At 41.3% G+C, this 18,612-nt stretch overlaps 1 protein-coding gene across 1 annotated transcript in view; it reads right to left on the bottom strand.

Moving 5' to 3' along the window:
* The window catches only part of USH2A (usherin), a 754,837-nt gene that overhangs the window by 20,943 nt on the left and 715,282 nt on the right, over nt 1-18,612 (bottom strand). Inside the window, exons 64-66 of the mRNA XM_047077230.1 lie at nt 5,636-5,842; nt 2,486-2,724; nt 1,503-1,711 (exon numbers count right to left, since the gene is read on the bottom strand). Of these exons, the coding sequence (XP_046933186.1) occupies nt 1,503-1,711; nt 2,486-2,724; nt 5,636-5,842 (655 nt within the window). The remainder of the gene's footprint in view (nt 1-1,502; nt 1,712-2,485; nt 2,725-5,635; nt 5,843-18,612) is intronic.

Below are 18,612 nucleotides of genomic sequence, written 5' to 3'. Positions count from 1 at the left end.
CAAATTACTGACCGGTGACCTCTCTTTTCCTGGTGAGTGTGGAAGCAGGGAGTTCTGTAGAGCATACAGGGAGAGGTGGGTAAGGACAGGAGGGGTGTGCAGTGGGGGAGGGTGGGAGGAAGTGGGAGGTTTGGGGAGGGAGGAGAAGGTCTGAAATCTTCATGACAGACCAGGGTAACATAGTGGTACTTAGCTGAGCGGGGTGATGATGAATTCAGAGGAATACCTCCACTTTCTAGATATGGAAACCGGCAGGTGACTTCAGCTCTGGCCTTACTTTGGGGCCACCTCATTGTACAGCTCCCAGAGCCTCAGTTCAGATTCCGGTCTATGTGAACAGCATCTTGGAATTGTAACGCACGGTCCACAGTCCTGCTTCGGTTCTGTCTTCCGTAAATTTAGATAACAGCACTTCCTTCATCGTCTTGTGCTGAAGACTATTTGTAAAATCCCTCAACAATGCCAAGAACAAGCAAGTTCTCTCTAAGAGTGACCTGTTGCTCACATCTCTCATGTTGTTGTTTAGACACATTAAGTTCTTTGTAGGAGGCATTGGCCTTTCATGAATATATAACTCTTACTTTAAAAAATGCCAATGCCATATACTGAAGATGAGATTATAATTTGACACAGTGTGGCTGGAAATCCAACTTGCAGTAAGTATCCAAAGACTTAAAATATTTACATTCTTGATGTAGTAAATTCCATGTGTCAAAATTTAATTTGAAGAAAACCAGACATTCGAAGACTGGTACATTTAACCGACTTTTGAACAAGGGGCACCATACCTTTTCTTTCCACCGAGCCCTGCAAACGATGCAGCAGGCTCTAACTGTAAGTACTTATTTTATTCTCAATACTTTTGGTGTTTTTTCATTTTTTAAATGTTTATTTATTTAGGGAATCTCTACACCTAACATGGGGCTCAGACTCATGACCCCTGAGATCAGAAGTCGCCTGCTTTTCCGACTGAGCCAGCCAGGCACCTTGTTTTCATTTTTGTCATTTTTAAACAGTAGACATATACGCCTTATAAATTCCGAAAAGGAATTATTTTACAGAAATGTAAGGAGGCCCCAATTAACCAGTGAATTGCCCTTCTGCTTTTCTTGATGGTGCCCTCCGTATCTCAATGCTTTCCGGAAATGCCTTCTGGATTATGCCACGTAACTTGAAAAGGAGTGGCAAACTAAAAAACAAACAAATAAATATCATCCCAAATTTCCAGAGTTTGTCTATGTTCATCCTTGTTCGATTTCCTTTAAATTGGTTTTCACCCCACCACTGCATGAAAACTCTTCCTAAATTTGTACTTAATCTTTATGTTATTAAACCCAAAGGGCATTTGTTTCCCCCCAATAGTCATCTTCATCGACGTCTCAGCGGTATTCGGGGCACTTGAACACTCACCCAACCCTTTCCAAAGGCCAGCTGGCCTACTTTTCGTGGCAGGGCTCCTACCTCCCTCTCTGGCTGATGGGGGCACAGCCACTTCTACTCACATTCTCTTTGGGTGACAAAGCTGATCCATTCGGAAGCCGTGCTGCCCACCTCATTGTGGGCCACCACCCTCAGCTTGTAGGTGGTGTAAGGCTGGAGGCCCTCAAGGCTGGCTGTCTGCCCTGGCCCCACGAACTTCGTCTCTGTTTGGCTGGGAGTGCACACAGTGGCTGAATCCGGGGGACAAGCCACGTAGAGCTGAAGCTCATAGCTAGAACGAGAGAGCAGGCAATCAGGTTAGTTTAACTTTCGTCTCAAACGGGGTATATCTCGTGAGGAGACGTTTGGTTTTCGCGGAACTACAAGCTCTTTCCGATTTCCGTTTGTGGGAAACTGCGCTCAGAAACACTTTATTTAATGCCGTTGGAAATGAGCGGCGGATGTAACCGGGAAGTGATAAGAAAAGTCACATGTGTACACGTGTTACTGTCCAGCCAGCAACTAGCAATCCTTGTTGGTAGAGATAAGAGATTTGTCTCTTTTCAGGGAAGAGCGATAAAAGCGTTCTCCTCTGCTGAAAATAAGGAATATCTTTTTTTCAAACAAACAAGCAAATAAATACTGAACAAACAGTATCTTTTGTTCCAGATTATTTTGAGTAAAATCCCTCCTTTGTTTTTTCAAGCAGTGGTTCCTTACGGCATTTTAAATTAGATCAGGCAAATTCTGATTTACCACAGAAGTTTCTTATGTTCCAGCCGAGGCCCATAGAATGAATAATTCCAGGGAACCCTGAAGAGCGTACTCTTTCAATGAATGCAAACACACTGCCTAGTCTTTCTTATTTAAAGACAATGGGGTTGTTCACCTTTCTGTCGTTAGCTGATTTTATGATTTAAACACTTTCAGGGAACATAAGTCAATTTGTCTATTTTGCTACAGGTATTTGTTCAATAAGCACGCCTTCCTTGGGCAGAGTTGGGTAGCTGTATGTCTGTATGCGTGTCTTATGTTGGCTTATTCATCCTTCTGTCTGGCCCACTACCTTTGAATGACACCATTGGGGAACAGAGGAGGGCTCCACTGGAAGGCAGCTGTCCGTGAGGACAGTGTCTGGATTTGGGGAGAGGACAGTCCTGAGGGTGGAGCAGGATGAGTTCTCAGCTCTGCCGTTGGCCCTTTGCTGCAACAATTGAAGCAAGTGCAGGCCTCCACGCCGATGGAGTACGTAGTGAAGGGCTGCAGGCCGTGAAGAGTCTGCTGGGTGGCCATGCCTTCAGACAGCTGTAGGAAGAAAGGATACGAGGTGAGGCAGCGTCGCGGAGCACAGACAACGGACAAATGTTTATCGTGTATCCCACCTCCTATGAAGGGAGTGCCACGCCGGGTCACCTGGTAGGCACGCTATGGCATCTGGCGTAGTATTTACCCTCAAGGAATTGCCAATCCAGTTGGAGAGGCATATCTTAAACATGCGAAAAATGTAATGGTGTAATAGTTAGAAGTTTGAGGTAACAGGATAGAGATCACGAGGCACAATATTATTTAGCACCATAGAAAGATGTTAGAATATGGCACAGAACACACAAAATGTATTTTCTTAAGTTTTTATGTAAATTCCAATAAGTTCACATATAGTGTAATATTAGTTTCAGGTGTACAATTTAGTGATTCAACACTTCCATATATTACCTGGTGCTCACCACAAGCACCCTCCTTAATCCCCATCACCTATTTAACCCATCCCCCCACCCACCTCCTCTCTGGAAACCATCAGTTTGTTTTCTATTGTTAAGAGTCTGTTTCGGGGCGCCTGGGTGGCTCAGTCGGTTAGGCATCCGACTTCGGCTCAGGTCATGATCTCGCGGTCTGTGAGTTCGAGCCCCGTGTCGGGCTCTGTGCTGACAGCTCAGAGCCTGGAGCCTCTTTCAGATTCTGTGTCTCCTTCTCTCTCTGACCTTCCCCCATTCATGCTCTGTCTCTCTCTGTCTCAAAAGTGAATAAATGTTAAAAAAAAAAAAAAAGAGTCTGTTTCTTGGTTTGCCTCTCTCCTTCTTCCCCCATGATCATTTGCTTTGTTTCTCAAATTCTACATGTAAGGGAAATCATACGGTATTTGTCTTTCTCTGACTTATTTTGCTCAGCATAATACCCTCTGGCTCCATCTACTGCCTATGGCAAGACTTCATTCCTTTTTATGACCAAGTAATATTCCATTGTAAATATAAACCACATCTTTATCCATTCATCAGTTGATGGACATTTGGGCTTTTTCCATAATTTAGCTATTGTTGATAATGCTGCTGTAAACATCAGGGTGCGTATATCTCCTTGAATGAGTATTTTTGTATCCTTTGGGTAAATACCTAGTAGTGCAATTGCTGGACCGTAGGATAGTTCTATTTTTAACTTTTTGAGGAACTTCCATACTGTTTTCCAGGGTGGCTGCACCACCTCACATTCCCACTAACAGAAAACACACAAAATATTAATCAAATTCTGTGGCCTTCAGAATAATGCCTTTCCAATACCAAAATCTGTATTTGAATTATATTTCTGGAGAGTATTCACTAAGGTCCATATTCTGCCATTGGTCCGTGCATGTAATTGGGGGGCCAAAATTCCCTCAGATCCATGTTCGAGTGGGTGTTTAAGAGCTTGAAAGTCTATCTCTTCCTGGGAGCATGTTGGTTTATATGACATATCAAAGCCTTTCCCTCAACCACCTTTGTTGCATTATGAACTTTTTGGTTTATTTGGAGCACGTATTTTACCTCATTGTGGTTTCATTAAGAACTCTGGAACAAAAGAGTTCAGAAACTGGAAAACGAATTTCCAGTGACATAGCAACATATAATTAAGAAGAGTTATCTGCTATTTAAAAAATGCATACAATGCACTCCAAATATAAATTATTTTAGTTTATTAATATTATCATTTTATAACCGTAGATAATCAAGGGTTGATTGTATTTACATCATCTATATTTATTGAATACGAGGCCCTGTAGAAAATATGCTAATACTTCCTTAACATTCAATACGAGACCTCTTTCCTTGCAAGTTATTTTCTGAAATTGTGTTTTAATACCTGGCACTCTGGATTCAGAGGATTTCTCCACACTTACCCAAATTGTTCCCCACATTGGTCTAAATAATTTATAATATCATAGTGGGATCTGCACAACTTGTCCATGAGGGTTTTTTTTATGAACAAAGTGTCATAATCTATACTTATTCACGAAAAACGCAAGAGTGGTATGCACTGGGCAGCCGAGAAGGGGCTTCATCTTACTGGCTCTTGGTGTCTTTGTATAAATAATGGAGGAACTGGTCTAATTAGTTATTAGGGTCCCTTCAGCCAGTGGCTTTGCTAAAACACAGTGGGAGAGATGATTTCTCTCCACTGTCCATTGTGTTTCCCCGATGTGCCCCAAACGTGCCAAGAAAAAAACAGCGGAGCAAGAGTTGTGCTGGCCAAGCTGTTCTCTCTCCCAAAGCGCTGGAACTTTCTCGAAGTCACCAAAAGAAAGTCTGAGCTTTCAGTGTGTTATCAGACATTTGCTTGTGCCAAAATGGGGATTCCAAGGATAGTCTTTGCTCTACTTTTTCTTTTTCATATTAACATTTCCACCACCAATAATGGCCAATTTTCAACCCATTACCATATGCCACGACTTGATATTGTTTTCTGATTAAATTAATTGTTGCTAAAGTCTTGGGCTTCTTTTAAAAAAATTTTTTTTAATGTGTATTTATTTTTTGAGAGAGGGAGAGAGAGCACGAGCGGGGGACGGGCAGAGAGACAGGGAGACACAGAATCCAAGGCAGGCTCCAGGCTCTGAGCTGTCAGCACAGAGCCCGACATGGGACTCAAACCCACGAACCATGAAATCATGACCTGAGCCGAAGTCAGACGCGTAACTGACTGAGCCACCCAGGTGCCCCTAAAGTCTTGGGCTTCTTATATTTGTGGAGTCTTTAACACTTTTAGCACTTCTCTCCCTGAATATTTACATATTTTCTGTATGTTTCCTAATACTTTTTCTCAGATCTTTGTGCTAAGTTCATCATGGGCAATTGAGAACAGATGGGTAAGAAAGAAGGATCAAGGAGATGAAAAGGCAAGGCACCATAGTTTATTCGTAAAGAATCAACCAGCCCTGGAATTTTGTTCTAAGTGCTCTGCTACTCACCACGGTCTCTGCCCCGCTGGTGTTGGAGAACAATCTGTAGAGACTGACGATTCCGTTGGGCTTCCCAGGGGCACTGATGTTGACCACTGCTTGGGTGGAAGAGATTGTATGGAACCTGGGGGCGCCAAGACCTTCTGGGGGGGCAGGCCCGGTTCTACACCAAGTCCAGCTACTGGGGGCTTTTCCTGCTGAATTCACTGCCCAGACCTCCAAAGAGAAATCAGTAAGATCACTCAAAAGCAAAGTAGCCTCAGGCTGAAACAAAAGTTGGCAACCAAAAGCAACCAAACATGACAGAATGTGATAAACTTTGATCTTGCACCTTTGTAATCACAGAGGAGATCAGCTCCTTCCTCTTTTTTGCCTTTGACCATTTGAACACAAAGGGGGCCGATTAGGAGCCCTCATTTCAGAGTGCAGCAGGCTGGTTTAAGCCTAATGAGAAGCCGCTCATTTCTGTATATGGGGTGTCAGCTCCTGCAACCTGAATGGATCTGCAGACTACGTAAAACTCAGCAATTCTTAAACACCGTCCCCACCAAATCTGCATGAAAATTAAATTTTCCTTTCATCAAGGAGGGAATAAACATATGGAAGGATGTATAATCTTATTTATCAAGAACCATTTGTATAATTAAACACGAATATCCTAAAAGGTTGCCTTAGGTCGTCATTTGCATGAGTAAGTAATTTGTAGAATGTCAGGTACAATAGACAGAGTAGATGGATGTGTGAGTGTATAGGGTTAAATTAGGCCCAATAACAGCCAACTACACAGTGATCAATCAGAATGATAGATCTAAATGGCAATACAAGAAGACTATCTGCGTGTTTAGGAGTAAAAGTATTCCTTAGTAAGCTTTCATGTTGTGCAAATCTAACTTCAGGAAACTTCTTTCTCATTCAGTGTCTCCTACAATAGATAGATTATCTATTATATCTATCATCTATCTATCTATCTATCTGTCACCTATCTATCATCTATCTATCCATGCATCTATCTAATATATTTGCTCTGAGCTTTTAAAGTCTAAAAAAAAACTTGTTTGATTCTATAGTAGACACGTTCCAGGTATGCAGTGTTACAAAAAAAGCATGCAGAACATTTGAAATAGGAGATGCTTAGAAACAAACCGTTTTTGTTTCTTTTATTTTTGCATCAGGAGATGCTTCAAGAGAATAAATACGGGAGAGATTTTTAGCAGTTAGGCCAAATCTTACTGATGTTTCCATACTTTTGTTTTGTTTTGGTTTTGGTGGTTTCCTTTGGAAAAGTAAAATTTCTGATGTTGAACTGCTCTCAGATTTGCTGTCAAATGCAAATCTGCAGCCCCTTGCTGAGAGGATTGCCAGAAACCCCATTTTCATTATGTTTTATAATTGTTATTTTTTTATTTCAAATTTTTATTTAAATTGTAGTGAGTTAACATATATGGTAAAACTGGTTTCAGGGGCAGAATTTAGTGATTCATCACTTACATATAACACCCAGTGTTCATCCCAACAAGTGCCCCATATTTTAAGAGACAACTAACCTCCTTACATAGCAGAACCTGCCCTTGTTAGACACATTCTCTCACTGTTTGTATAATACTCACATTTGTATAAACCCTACACTTTACAAAGCACTTTAATGTGCGATCTGACTTCGTCCTCATAATACAACTTTGTAGGGTGGCTGGAGAATGTGTTATTAGCCCCCTTTACTGGTGAGAAAATTAAGCCTCTGAAAATGTCACTCTCTTACTCTAGGTGAGAGAAGTTACAAGAGCTGAGACAAGAATTCTGCTCTCCAATAAACTTTTTTTTTTTTTTGAATGTTTATGTATTTATTTTGAGAGAGACAGAGACCGTGTGATTGGGGGAGGGGCAGAGAGAGAGGGAAACAGAGTATCCCAAGTGGTCCCTGTACTGTCAGCACAGAGCCAGATGTGGGCCTCAAACTCACGAAACTGAGATCATGACCTGAGCCGAATCCAAGAGTAGAATGCTTAACCGACTGAGCCACTCAGACGCCTCTCCAATAAACTCTTTTATTACTCTTTCCAATAAACTGTGTTTTGATTCTGCATGTCGTCCATATGCATAAGTATGACACTCAGGGTCATGAAAATCAAATGGCTCGTCCATAGACAAATATGTGCAGTCCTGGGTGAGGTAATGTTAGCTTGTAAGGACGGATAGACGGGCCCAGATTGTCTTAGGGGATGGAGGTTTGTTTTCACAGGCACAGGGAGGTAGGGAGCAGCGCGCTGTGTTAGCAATGGAAGAACCACTTCATGGGAACCAGACTCCAACAGCAGCTGCTCTTGTAGTCCCCTCCGAAGTGGCCCAGGTCAGACTTAGCAGAGGGAGAGTAGGTATAGAGGTTATTGATGAAGAGGTCACATTTCAGAGCTGATGAGAGAGTCCTCGACTCCTCAGTCAGCTCCAGACCAACCTCTTTAATGCAAATGCCTGTCCAGGAGATAGGAGAGAACATTTCTTACTACACAAGGAGTGACAAAGTTTGAAAAGAAAGTATTCTTGGGGAAGGGGTGCAAAACAAGGTGTACATATTGATATCAAGTTCTTTGCCAAGAGTACGGCTCTTGTTGGTGAGTTAAGGTGTTAAGAGATTAAACTGAGGCATGTTAAAAATTTTAAGAGTTTATTTGAGCAAAAAACAATTCTAATGGGGGCACTGCCAAACTGGAAGTGGTTAGGAGCAGTTGGCCAACACAGGGAATGTGCAGAAGCAAAGAGAGGAGAGTATTTAATTAGCTATAGCCATTGTTCTCCGTGTTTTGATTTTGTAATCTTGAAGCATTTACCGGCTTAGATTTCAGTTTGTTTACATAGACCTTCAAAGCACTAGAGCCACCATAGACTAATGGTCTCCTTGCTTAATTAAGTAAAGGGCATATAGAATTTTGATACAGGCCACAATGGATGGGAAAGGAAACAAGGAGGAAAATAAAAGTAGTGTAACAAAATAAAAATTCAGCAAGTTGCCAGTTAATTACTGAGCACCAATAGGAGACCAGCAACAGGGCAGGTATGAGGATGTTGAAAAAAATGATAGAAGTATCATAAGTGCTCAGTACGGGGTCTGGCCTCGGATTATGAACATTCACTTTGCTTTCATTTTTGATGTAGATACAGCATTATAAATACTATGAAGGCTTTTTAATGCTAGTGTCGTCAGATAAAAACTAAACCTCATACCTTCCTGTGTTAGGTGAGTTTTTGTTGGATAGAGTCCTATTTCCAAAATGTGATTTAATTTATGGCATTTTTAAAACACTTGAGCCTCAGTATTATGGTGTTTCTGTGTATTTCTATGGAAATATTCTGGTCTGAAAAGTAGGCAATTCAAAATTCTCCATCACTAACTGGGAATGTGTGTAGGACTTAGTGTCTTTTGTCTTTGACAGGAGACCTTCATAATATAGTGCTCTTTTTCTTAGTCTTTCTTTTTAGTATTCAATCAATTTGAGATCAAAATAGCATTCATATAAATCAACGTGTTTATGCAAAGCAGGATCAGCCTATTTACATGAGCTACTCTGAAAATGAAAGCAGTTACGACGAAGAGAAAGCTGACTGAAATAATGAAGAATTATGGATTTCACAAAATTTGTACCACAAGGCAGTGTTTCTGTGATACAAAACCACCAGAAGAAGAGTAAAGAAGAAACTGTCCGTGGTATCCTCTCTGTCTGTTGAAGTAAAAAGTCTTTTAGCCAAAAATTGCTGTGGCTTTCTGCCAATGCCCAGTGAAGCAGAAAACAAAGGAACTGAAGTGTAATAGTTCAGGGTTCAGAATAAAAATACTAAAAGATATGCTTCTGATTTCTACTGACAAAACAGGACCCCAGGATTTGGGTTCATCTTTATACGGTGTGAAAAAAGAAGCAGAGATCTTACACGGGAAATTTTGAGCAATATGCTCTGATCTTTTGATTTTAATGAACCAATACAGAAATCAAGGAATAAAATATCTTGTGAACATAGAATTGCCTGCCATATCTATCTCTATCATATCTACCTATCATTTACCGAATCCATCCATCCATCCATTCACCCATTACCACCTAGTCACCTACTTTTTACCTAACTGACAAGCCAATCCATCTGGTTTGTGTCCCAAGACTTCCTGACACGATCATAGGGTACAGAAACGTGGGCTTTTATTGTGTGGGCTGCTCATAGAAAAGAAGGGACATATTTATGGGATGAGAGCAAGTAAGGCTTTTGAATTACAAGGCCAAGTGATAAAAAGTAAGGATAGTCTTGGGGCACCTGAGTGGCTCAGTTGGTTAAGCAGCTGACCCTTGGTTTGGGCTCAGGTCATGATCTCACAGTTCATGAGTTCGAGCCCCACAACGTGCTCCGCACTGACAACATGGAGCCCGCTTGGGATTCTCTCTCTCCCTCTCTCTCTGCCCCTCCCCGCTCATGCTCTCTGTCTCTCTCAAAATAAATAAATAAACTTAAAAAAAAAAGTAAGGATACTCTTCATTTTTTATTTATTCAGAATATCTTTATCCCTACAGTATCCAGCTGAACATATTTATTATTTTATAATTAAAAAAAGATGAGGGGCGCCTAGGTGGTTCAGTCGGTTAAAGTTCTGACTTGATTTCGGCTCAGGTCATGATCTCATGGTTCCTGAGTTCGAGCCCCACAACGGGCTCTGTACTGACAGCATGGAGCCTACTTAGTATTCCGTCTCCCTCCGCCTCTGCCCCGTCTCCACTTGTTCTATCTCTCTCAATATCAATAAAAAATAAGCTAAAAAAAGATTATTAAAGTTTTCACTAAAACAATTGGTTATTTGTGTTTAGTGAGCACTTGCACGCACACACACACACGCACACACACGCACTCAACTGTAAGAGTTAGGAACCTCCCAACGAATAGCTGTGAAAAATGAGAGCAAGTTTGGACTGGCTAAATTGGGGTGTTCTCTTCTCTAAGGTTTTGGTTGTGACCATGACAAGAGTTATAATGTAAATTAACTATTTGAATAAAAACAAAATAAAACCATTTAACCACAAATTCTATCATTGACTGCAAAAATAGTAGATATTTCTGTTTATATTTCCATTTTCAATCTAATTTAAAAAACCTAACTAGTTACTATTACCATCTTTATGTTAGTATTCATTAAAGAAATGAAATTGTTCTTTTATTTACTCCCCTCAACCAGTACTAATGACTGTATTTTGCCTTAAAAAATTTCAGTTACCTAAAGGGTCAACATCTGCCACCATACTGCCAAGATCCCACTGCTGTGGAAACGATGGGTTTAATCATTTCTTCTCTATTTAAATTTTTTTTTTTTCAACGTTTATTTTATTTTTGGGACAGAGAGAGACAGAGCATGAACGGGGGAGGGGCAGAGAGAGAGGGAGACACAGAATGGGAAACAGGCTCCAGGCTCCGAGCCATCAGCCCAGAGCCTGACGCGGGGCTCGAACTCACGGACCGTGAGATCGTGACCTGGCTGAAGTCGGACGCTTAACCGACTGCGCCAGCCAGGCGCCCCATCATTTCTTCTCTATTTAAAACTGCCTCCTAGAAATCTTCCATCAGAGAAGTCTTTGTCAAAATGTGTTCCTGGGCCGTGATCATCAAAATCATTTTGGAGTACCTATATTAGTGTTTGTGGTGAAAGGACCTTGGAACCTGCCTTTTCGACACATTTCCAATGTGATTCTTGTGCCCAGTCTTGTTTGAGAAACACAGATGGCTATTCTTTACAGAACCAGGAATATATATGAAGATGCTATATACATTCTTTTGTTGTTGTTGTTGATTTATTTTTGCGAGAGAGTGAGACAGAGCATGAGCAGGGGAGGGGCAGAGAGAGGGAGACACAGAACCTGAAGCGGGCTTCAGTCTCTGAGCTGTCAGCACAGAGCCTGATGCAGGGCTCGAACTCATGAACCACAAGATCATGACCTGAGCCAAAGTCAGACGCTTAACTGGCTGAGCCACCCAGGCGCCCCGGCACTACATGCATTCTTAAACTTCTATTCATCGAAGTCAGTTTAGAAATGTACTTTGCATTTCTGTTGTCATTACCTTCAGCCATTCAAAAAAGCATGAAGCATGTATCTGTTTGAATATGTTACAGCTGCAATCATCATTACAGAGTTTATTACAGCGGTCATGGTTTCAAACAGAACCAGAGTTCATTAGCTTTCGAGAAGGAACATTTGCTACCTAGTTTTCAATCCAGGTGTACATTTCTTGAAACCCCGATATTTCTGGAACTTGTTGGATCTATTTTTCCCTTGCAGCCCAGATGAATATTATTCTAAATGCTCCCAATTCCTCTCAACACATTATTCCTTTAGTTTGATTCCAGAAGGGAGGGAAGAATCTGTGAACAGAAGCGTTTGTAATAATTTTTGTAAAAGAGACAGAGAAGGGGCCATGACTCTGCAGAGGACAGGGGAAAGGCAAGATAGATCTGAAATTTCCCCAGAGTGGTAGCTGTTGGGTGCTTACATTATAGTGCTAGTTATTCTTCAGCCTTATTTCTATACTTAACTGTAAAGTCGTTTTCATCTTAGTGCTTTGTCTTACCCAATGGTTCATAGCTTTCTGAAGTAACATTCTTTAGGACTGATATTTTCCTAGTCTTTTTCTTTAAGGTTATTTCTGAGAGAAAGAGCACGAGGGGGGAGGCAGAGAGAGAGAGAGGGACAGAGGATCCGAAGTGGGTCTGCGCTGACATCAGTGAGCATGACACAGGGCTTGAACCCACGGACCATGAGATCATAACCTGCACCAAAGACGGATGCTCAACCGACTGAGCCACCCAGTCGCTCCTCCAAGTATAGTCTTTATGCAAAGAGAAATTCTTAGTGTCAATCTCCAGGGATTTCCTGATGTGTTTTTCCTTTATCATATCATAAGGACTTTCCTTAATTGTGAAAGTATTTTATGATTCTTTTGGCTAAGAGACCAGCAGTCTACAAGTGTGAAAGCCAAGAGAACAGCTTAGTGATATTGACGATACTGTTAGCACCCACTCGATGTCGATTCGTTCTTGTATTCACTATCAACTTCCATACAAAAATGGAAGGCAGAGATAACCATATTCAGCCAGTGATCTTTCACAAAGAACTTCTAATCTGTTGACTCCTCGTGTAAGTGACAGTGACCGTCCTAGCCCTTAGAGCAATTTGAGATTCTGCTCTTTTTCCAGGCTGCTTAGTTGTATTGCTAGAGATGTATTATAACTGCTGCTCTCAAAGGATTCAGATATGGAGGGATTTTTGAGTTCTCTGCAACTTCTGTGATATCCTGTAACATGCTTCTTGTGGACTAATGACCATTTTTGATAAAACAGAAGCATTTCAACACTAGTGATGATATATTCCTATTGAACAGCACTAGGGAAGCAACATCATTCTTTATAAAACTAGAGAGTATGAATATATCTTTGTGACAATTCATATCAGAAATAAAACAAAAACCTGACATGAATGGCCATGCCAGTAATTAATAAGTTGAGTAAATAGGTTGCATGTTAACAGACAAACAATTAAATTATTTGTTTCCTAGGGGCATGTAATGAGATTGTGATCACATTCCCATGAGGGAGACAAATAGATATTAAAAAGGTCTTTCCAACACCTGCATTGGCTAAACCAACGGCTAATTCAATAGATTCGATCAAAACCACCACTTCCTTCACTGCTTCTGATTTATGACTTTGGCTGTAGTGAGTCATCACTCATTGCAGTTTGTTCTCTACTGCTCATAAATTATGCCTCATAAATAAAAAGATACAATCAAGGAAATCATATCAATTCATCTACAACCTTGGAGTCTATTTTCCCAGGGCAGTTACACTAATGCCTTTTTAAAGGGTAGCCTGTCGTGGGTTTTGAATATGTTTGAATAGCAATGTGCCAAAATGGGCTTTGCCAGAACCGTGGTTAGAGAGACTCGTGGTGAAAAAAAAGAAGGCAATAAATCTGAAATTCCATGATTACACGATTATTTTATTTCACAAGCAGTCCTGCAGGCTATAGTCATAAAGGAACAGCTTGCTGGAAAGCTCCGTGTAGCTATCTATTTAACTCTCTATCTATCTGATTTTCTTTCATCATCAAATGGACTTTTTCAGCATCTCTGTTTGCATGAGACTTTACCGGCTACATTATAGTTATACTTTTACAGATATTGTCTCTGCATTCCAGGATCCTTTCATCTAAAACACTTTGGATCAGGCAAGATGGAACATGATTTTAATTGAATCCTGGGACCCAGGGGAGCAAGGGTACCACAAGACATTGTCTTCCTTTCCACTGCTACTTTTGAAATTCAGAGATGTGAAGCTACTAAAGAAATTATAAGACATTTTCCTTGCTAGAAAGGGGTGCTTTCTGTCGCTGCTGCTTAGCATACTGCCTTGTTCTTTGGAGCCACCCAATAAATATGAACACGGGGGATGGAAAACTGGCTTCAGTGAAAGTGGGAAATCCTAAAATTAGCCTCAGTTTGATTTTAGTAATAAGAAGGAGAATTTGGAATTTATCACACACTACTTTTTATTGCTTCTATCTGTTCTCCCTGAGAGAAGATAGGAACCCAGTTCTGTCCAGCTCTCACGGAGGACACATAAAAGTAATTAATGGGTTCATTGAGCGCTTGCACTTTTAGAATTGTATTATATATGCTGTTTTATTTCATCCTCCCAACAATCCTATCGAGTGAGTATTATTATTATCACTGTTTTGCGTGAGGAAACGGAGGCACAGAAAAGTTTCTGCAACTTGGAAGTGGTACGGCCGGGTTTCCGAGATACGTATGTGCCGTAAAAGCTCAAGCTCCTGACCTTTTTCTACGTAAGGCCATGGAAGGAAGACCTGGGCACATCTTCCCTGCTCTGGAACTGTTGTAGAGCCCCGCAGTTTTGGGGACTGGCCATTTCTGTGGAGAGCAGCCGGAAAGTGAGATGGTGGGAATTACCACAAACGTCGTAGTGTCCATCCCGGCTGCCACTTATCACGTCTTAACACTATCGCATGTTAGAGGCAAACCATACTCACATACTTTCCATACTGCTCCAAATGTGTGTAAAGGTAGTGAAATTCCAGTATGTTAACTAAAATAATAACCATGCCCTACTGATATAACATTGGAAACATATACGTTCTGCACAATAGTTGCTATAGTAGGCTAAGATCACAATCACCATTTGGGAATCACGTTTTTGGTAATAACAGTCTAGTTAACTGGGTGAGATAACTTAATCATCCATTAATCCAGCAGATATTGATTGAGCCATTCTACGTGCCAAACACTGTTCTAGGAGTTAGGGATACAACGGTGAACACGGTTGGAGTCGACATCTTGGTGGGGAAAGGCAGCAAGTACACAAACACAAAAGGAACAGGTATTATGTGCTAGAAAGGAAACAACCTATAGAATAAATTATATATGCTATAACAATATAGCGGAGAATAGCACCAGGCAGCAAGTACACAAACACAAAAGGAACAGGTATTATGTGCTAGAAAGGAAACAACCTATAGAATAAATTATATATGCTATAACAATATAGCGGAGAATAGCACCTCATCTGATTATGAGAAGATAATCAAGCTGGGATGCTAATGGCAAGAAGGAGGTCACCATGGGAAGGAAGGGAAAACACTCTGGGCAAAAGAAGAGCAAGTGCAAAGTCCCTGAGGCTGGATTCTCTAGAAGGTTGGTGTGGCCGGGCTTAGTGAGTGAGAGCCAGAGAGCAATGAGATGAGGAAAGTGGATAAATAAAAGCACCCGTTAAACCCAGGAGGAGTTTGCCTTCTATGTGAGGCCAAGGGAGCATTCCCAGCAGGGATCTGACTTTATCTGATTACATTTTATAGCAATAACTGAGTATTGATTACGTTTTATGAATTTGTCTATTAAATTTTAATTTTACGTGTGAGTGACAATGCCCTGGCCTTTAAATTAACTTGTTCAAAGTTTATAGCCACCCTACTAAGGTACGTCCTTTCACCCAATTTTATGGGTAAGGAAACAAAGGCTTAGAGGTTTTATTTATTTAAAAAAAACGTTTAGTGTTTCTTTATTTTTGAGAGAGAGAGAGTGAGCAGGGGCATGGGAGGGACACAGAGAGAGGGAGACACAGAACTTGAAGCAGGCTCCAGGCTCTGCGCTGTCAGCACAGAGCCCGACTCGGGGCTTGAATCCACGGACCGTGAGATCGTGACCTGAGCCGAAGTTGGACGCTTAACAGACTGAGCCACCCAGGGGCTCCAGGCTTAGAGGTTTTAAATTCCTTGCTGAGACTACAGAGCCAGTGAATCCTGCAGCCCAGTTTACAATCCGAGTCAGTTTATCTTTGCAAGGTCATGAGTTCATGCCCCTGATGGGGGTGACTTGAAGAAGCTGTGGATCAGCAGAACAATTACTGCACTTGGGTCTGAGTTCTGACTCTGTCATGTTTCTAGGTAACTTGCACGGTTCTTCAGACTCCTGATTATACCGAAGCATGAGCAATATCTATCTCACAGGACTACTGAGATTGATGTGCAAGAATGTTTTTATAGGGTTCCAAGGAATGGGTTGGTGGTAAGTACATTTATAAATATCAAGATTTTGAAAGCCCCAGAGCTGTTTACAAATGCAGTTTGGAGCAACAATGGGATGAGTTTAGGGACACAGTCTTTGGAACCTGAATCTCAAGTTCAAATTCAAGTTCTTTGACTTACCTACTATACCTTGGGGCATGGTAACTAATCACACAATGCATCAGATTTCTAAATGTTCTTATTAGTAATAGCCTTTATTTCAAATGGTTGTTATGAGTTAATACATGTAAAGTTCTTAACATAGCACATAGCAAGCACTAAAAATATTAAGGGTTCTTATATTCTTTGTGTGAAAATTTAGGAGAGAGGGACTCAATGACTTGGAAGAGAAAGTGGGACTAAGTAGCAATTCTGTAACTCACTTCTGGGTTCCATTTAGCCGGGATGGATCAACCATAGATCTGAAAACACTTCATAGCATTATGAGCTCAGGCTGCATCTCTGTGTCTTTTTCCAGGTACTTCTCTTTTCTAAACTGTTGAGGGTTAGAGCAAATGAAAGCCTGGCTTTTGAGAAATATTGTTCCGAGATAAAAATTTGCTTATTGGATAGCATTCTCTACTTTGCATTATTATCAATTAAAATTTCTTAAAAGCCTCCCCGAATCTAAGCAAAAGGAAACAATGGAACAATTCACTGGATTCTTCAGGGAAAAGAATTTTATCTCCGGTTCCCATTACAAACATGCCATAGGCATCAAGGAGAGAACTGCACAGTTTCCAAGATGCTTTTAGGCATCTCAGTAATGATCAGATCCATCAGCAGATAGATAAATCAATTCACGAGAGAGTCTCAACCATCGTCTTAAAGATTTCAATTGAAGGCATGTGATTTACTGAAGCGTCTTAACGTCTTGGTTTCTACCTGTAGATTTGATTGCTTCATATAGACCAGGACATTTATTTAGAATTTAATGGAAATATACCATCAGTCCAAGTACTTAAGTGCAATCCTCCTTAAGCCTTCAGATTTACTTAGTGTTTTATCAATAATCATGGAGTGGCGAGCCAAAGCTTGCCAGGTGATCCTCTAGCCTGGAAAGGATTCTTCGTCACATATTGAGTGAGAAGCAGCACCAATCTGAAGAATGGGGGATATGCTAAATTGCCTCCAGACCCATTGTCTGCCCTGCTCTGTGCGCTGGGGAGTGACTCTGCAGACTGCCTTAGGGATCTTCTCCTCCCTCTGGCTTCTTTCCAGTCGGATTTGACCAAAGGAAGGAGAGAGTTCAGTTTTTTAGTTTCTCCTGATCCCTGTCTTTGGCATCCCGGTTTGGCAAGCCTGCACTCTTTCTCTATGATCTCAGTTTCTACGGGGGCAGCCCCGCCTCACTGGCTATAGCATTTGCTAGGTTCCGGGAACAGCTTCTTCCCCTTAGGCCTAGAAGGTAATAGCTTCTGGCTTTTGCTAGTCCCTGGGTACTTTAACATCCCTTGTTGATTCTCTTAATCCTGCCTACACCTCCATAAATAGCCTTTTCATTTAATTCTCTTCAAAGGCCCCTTTGAGTATGCCATCTGTTTCCTGCTGAGATCCTGACACCGGGGAAAACATTTCCAAATCTGACACAGGCACCAATAACAACGGGTGGGCTGAGATTGGCATTTGATCATAATGAGCATGGAGAGATTGGAAATAATTTTTTGAGAGACTGAAGAAATAGAGGAATAGTGCCTCCTCATGTCCGCATGGAATGATTTCAGTCAAGTACCACCTGTGCTCCTCAAGCCTGTGTGGCCAGTGAGTGGGATCGGAGGGGCCATGAGACTTTGGTGTGGAAATTGTGCTGTCCTGAAGATAAGGCGTTCTCGGTTTCTCCCTCTTTCTGCTGCACCACCACTCAGATCTTTCAAATATCTCTCTTCACAGCTTATATTAAGAGCTGTATATACATTTTTAAATGTTTATTCATTTATTTTGAGAGAGAAAAAGAGAGTGTGAGGGAGGGCAGAGACAGAGGGAGAGAGAGAACTCCAAGCAGGCTCTGTGCTGTCCGTGCAGAGCCTGATGTGGAGCTCAATCTCAAGAATCGTGAGATTACGACCTGAGCCAAAATCAAGAGTCAGACTCTTAACTCACTGAGCCACCCAGGCGCCCCCATCCCTATATTTTTATGGATACATTATTCATGCGTGTGTTTGTCTTATCAACTAAATGATAAGCTCCTGAGGAACAGAGTTCATGGTTTCTACCCTCCTGCCCCAGTCCTAGTAATTAGACATCCATTTTGAACACGGCAGGTGCTTAATAATACATTATTATGTATTCAAGTAACAGGATAAAGTAAAACAGGTCTCATCCTTTCCTGGATATTTTTACAGAACCTACACTTCAGATGAATGTGGGGAGCCTTGATTTTCACACTGAACA

Source organism: Lynx rufus, unplaced genomic scaffold (genome assembly GCF_022079265.1).
Source record: "Lynx rufus isolate CCGP_SWC_20201006 ecotype Redwood Valley unplaced genomic scaffold, mLynRuf1.p SCAF_15, whole genome shotgun sequence".
Lineage (NCBI taxonomy): Eukaryota > Metazoa > Chordata > Mammalia > Carnivora > Felidae > Lynx > Lynx rufus.
This window is presented reverse-complemented; position numbering and strand designations above follow the sequence as displayed.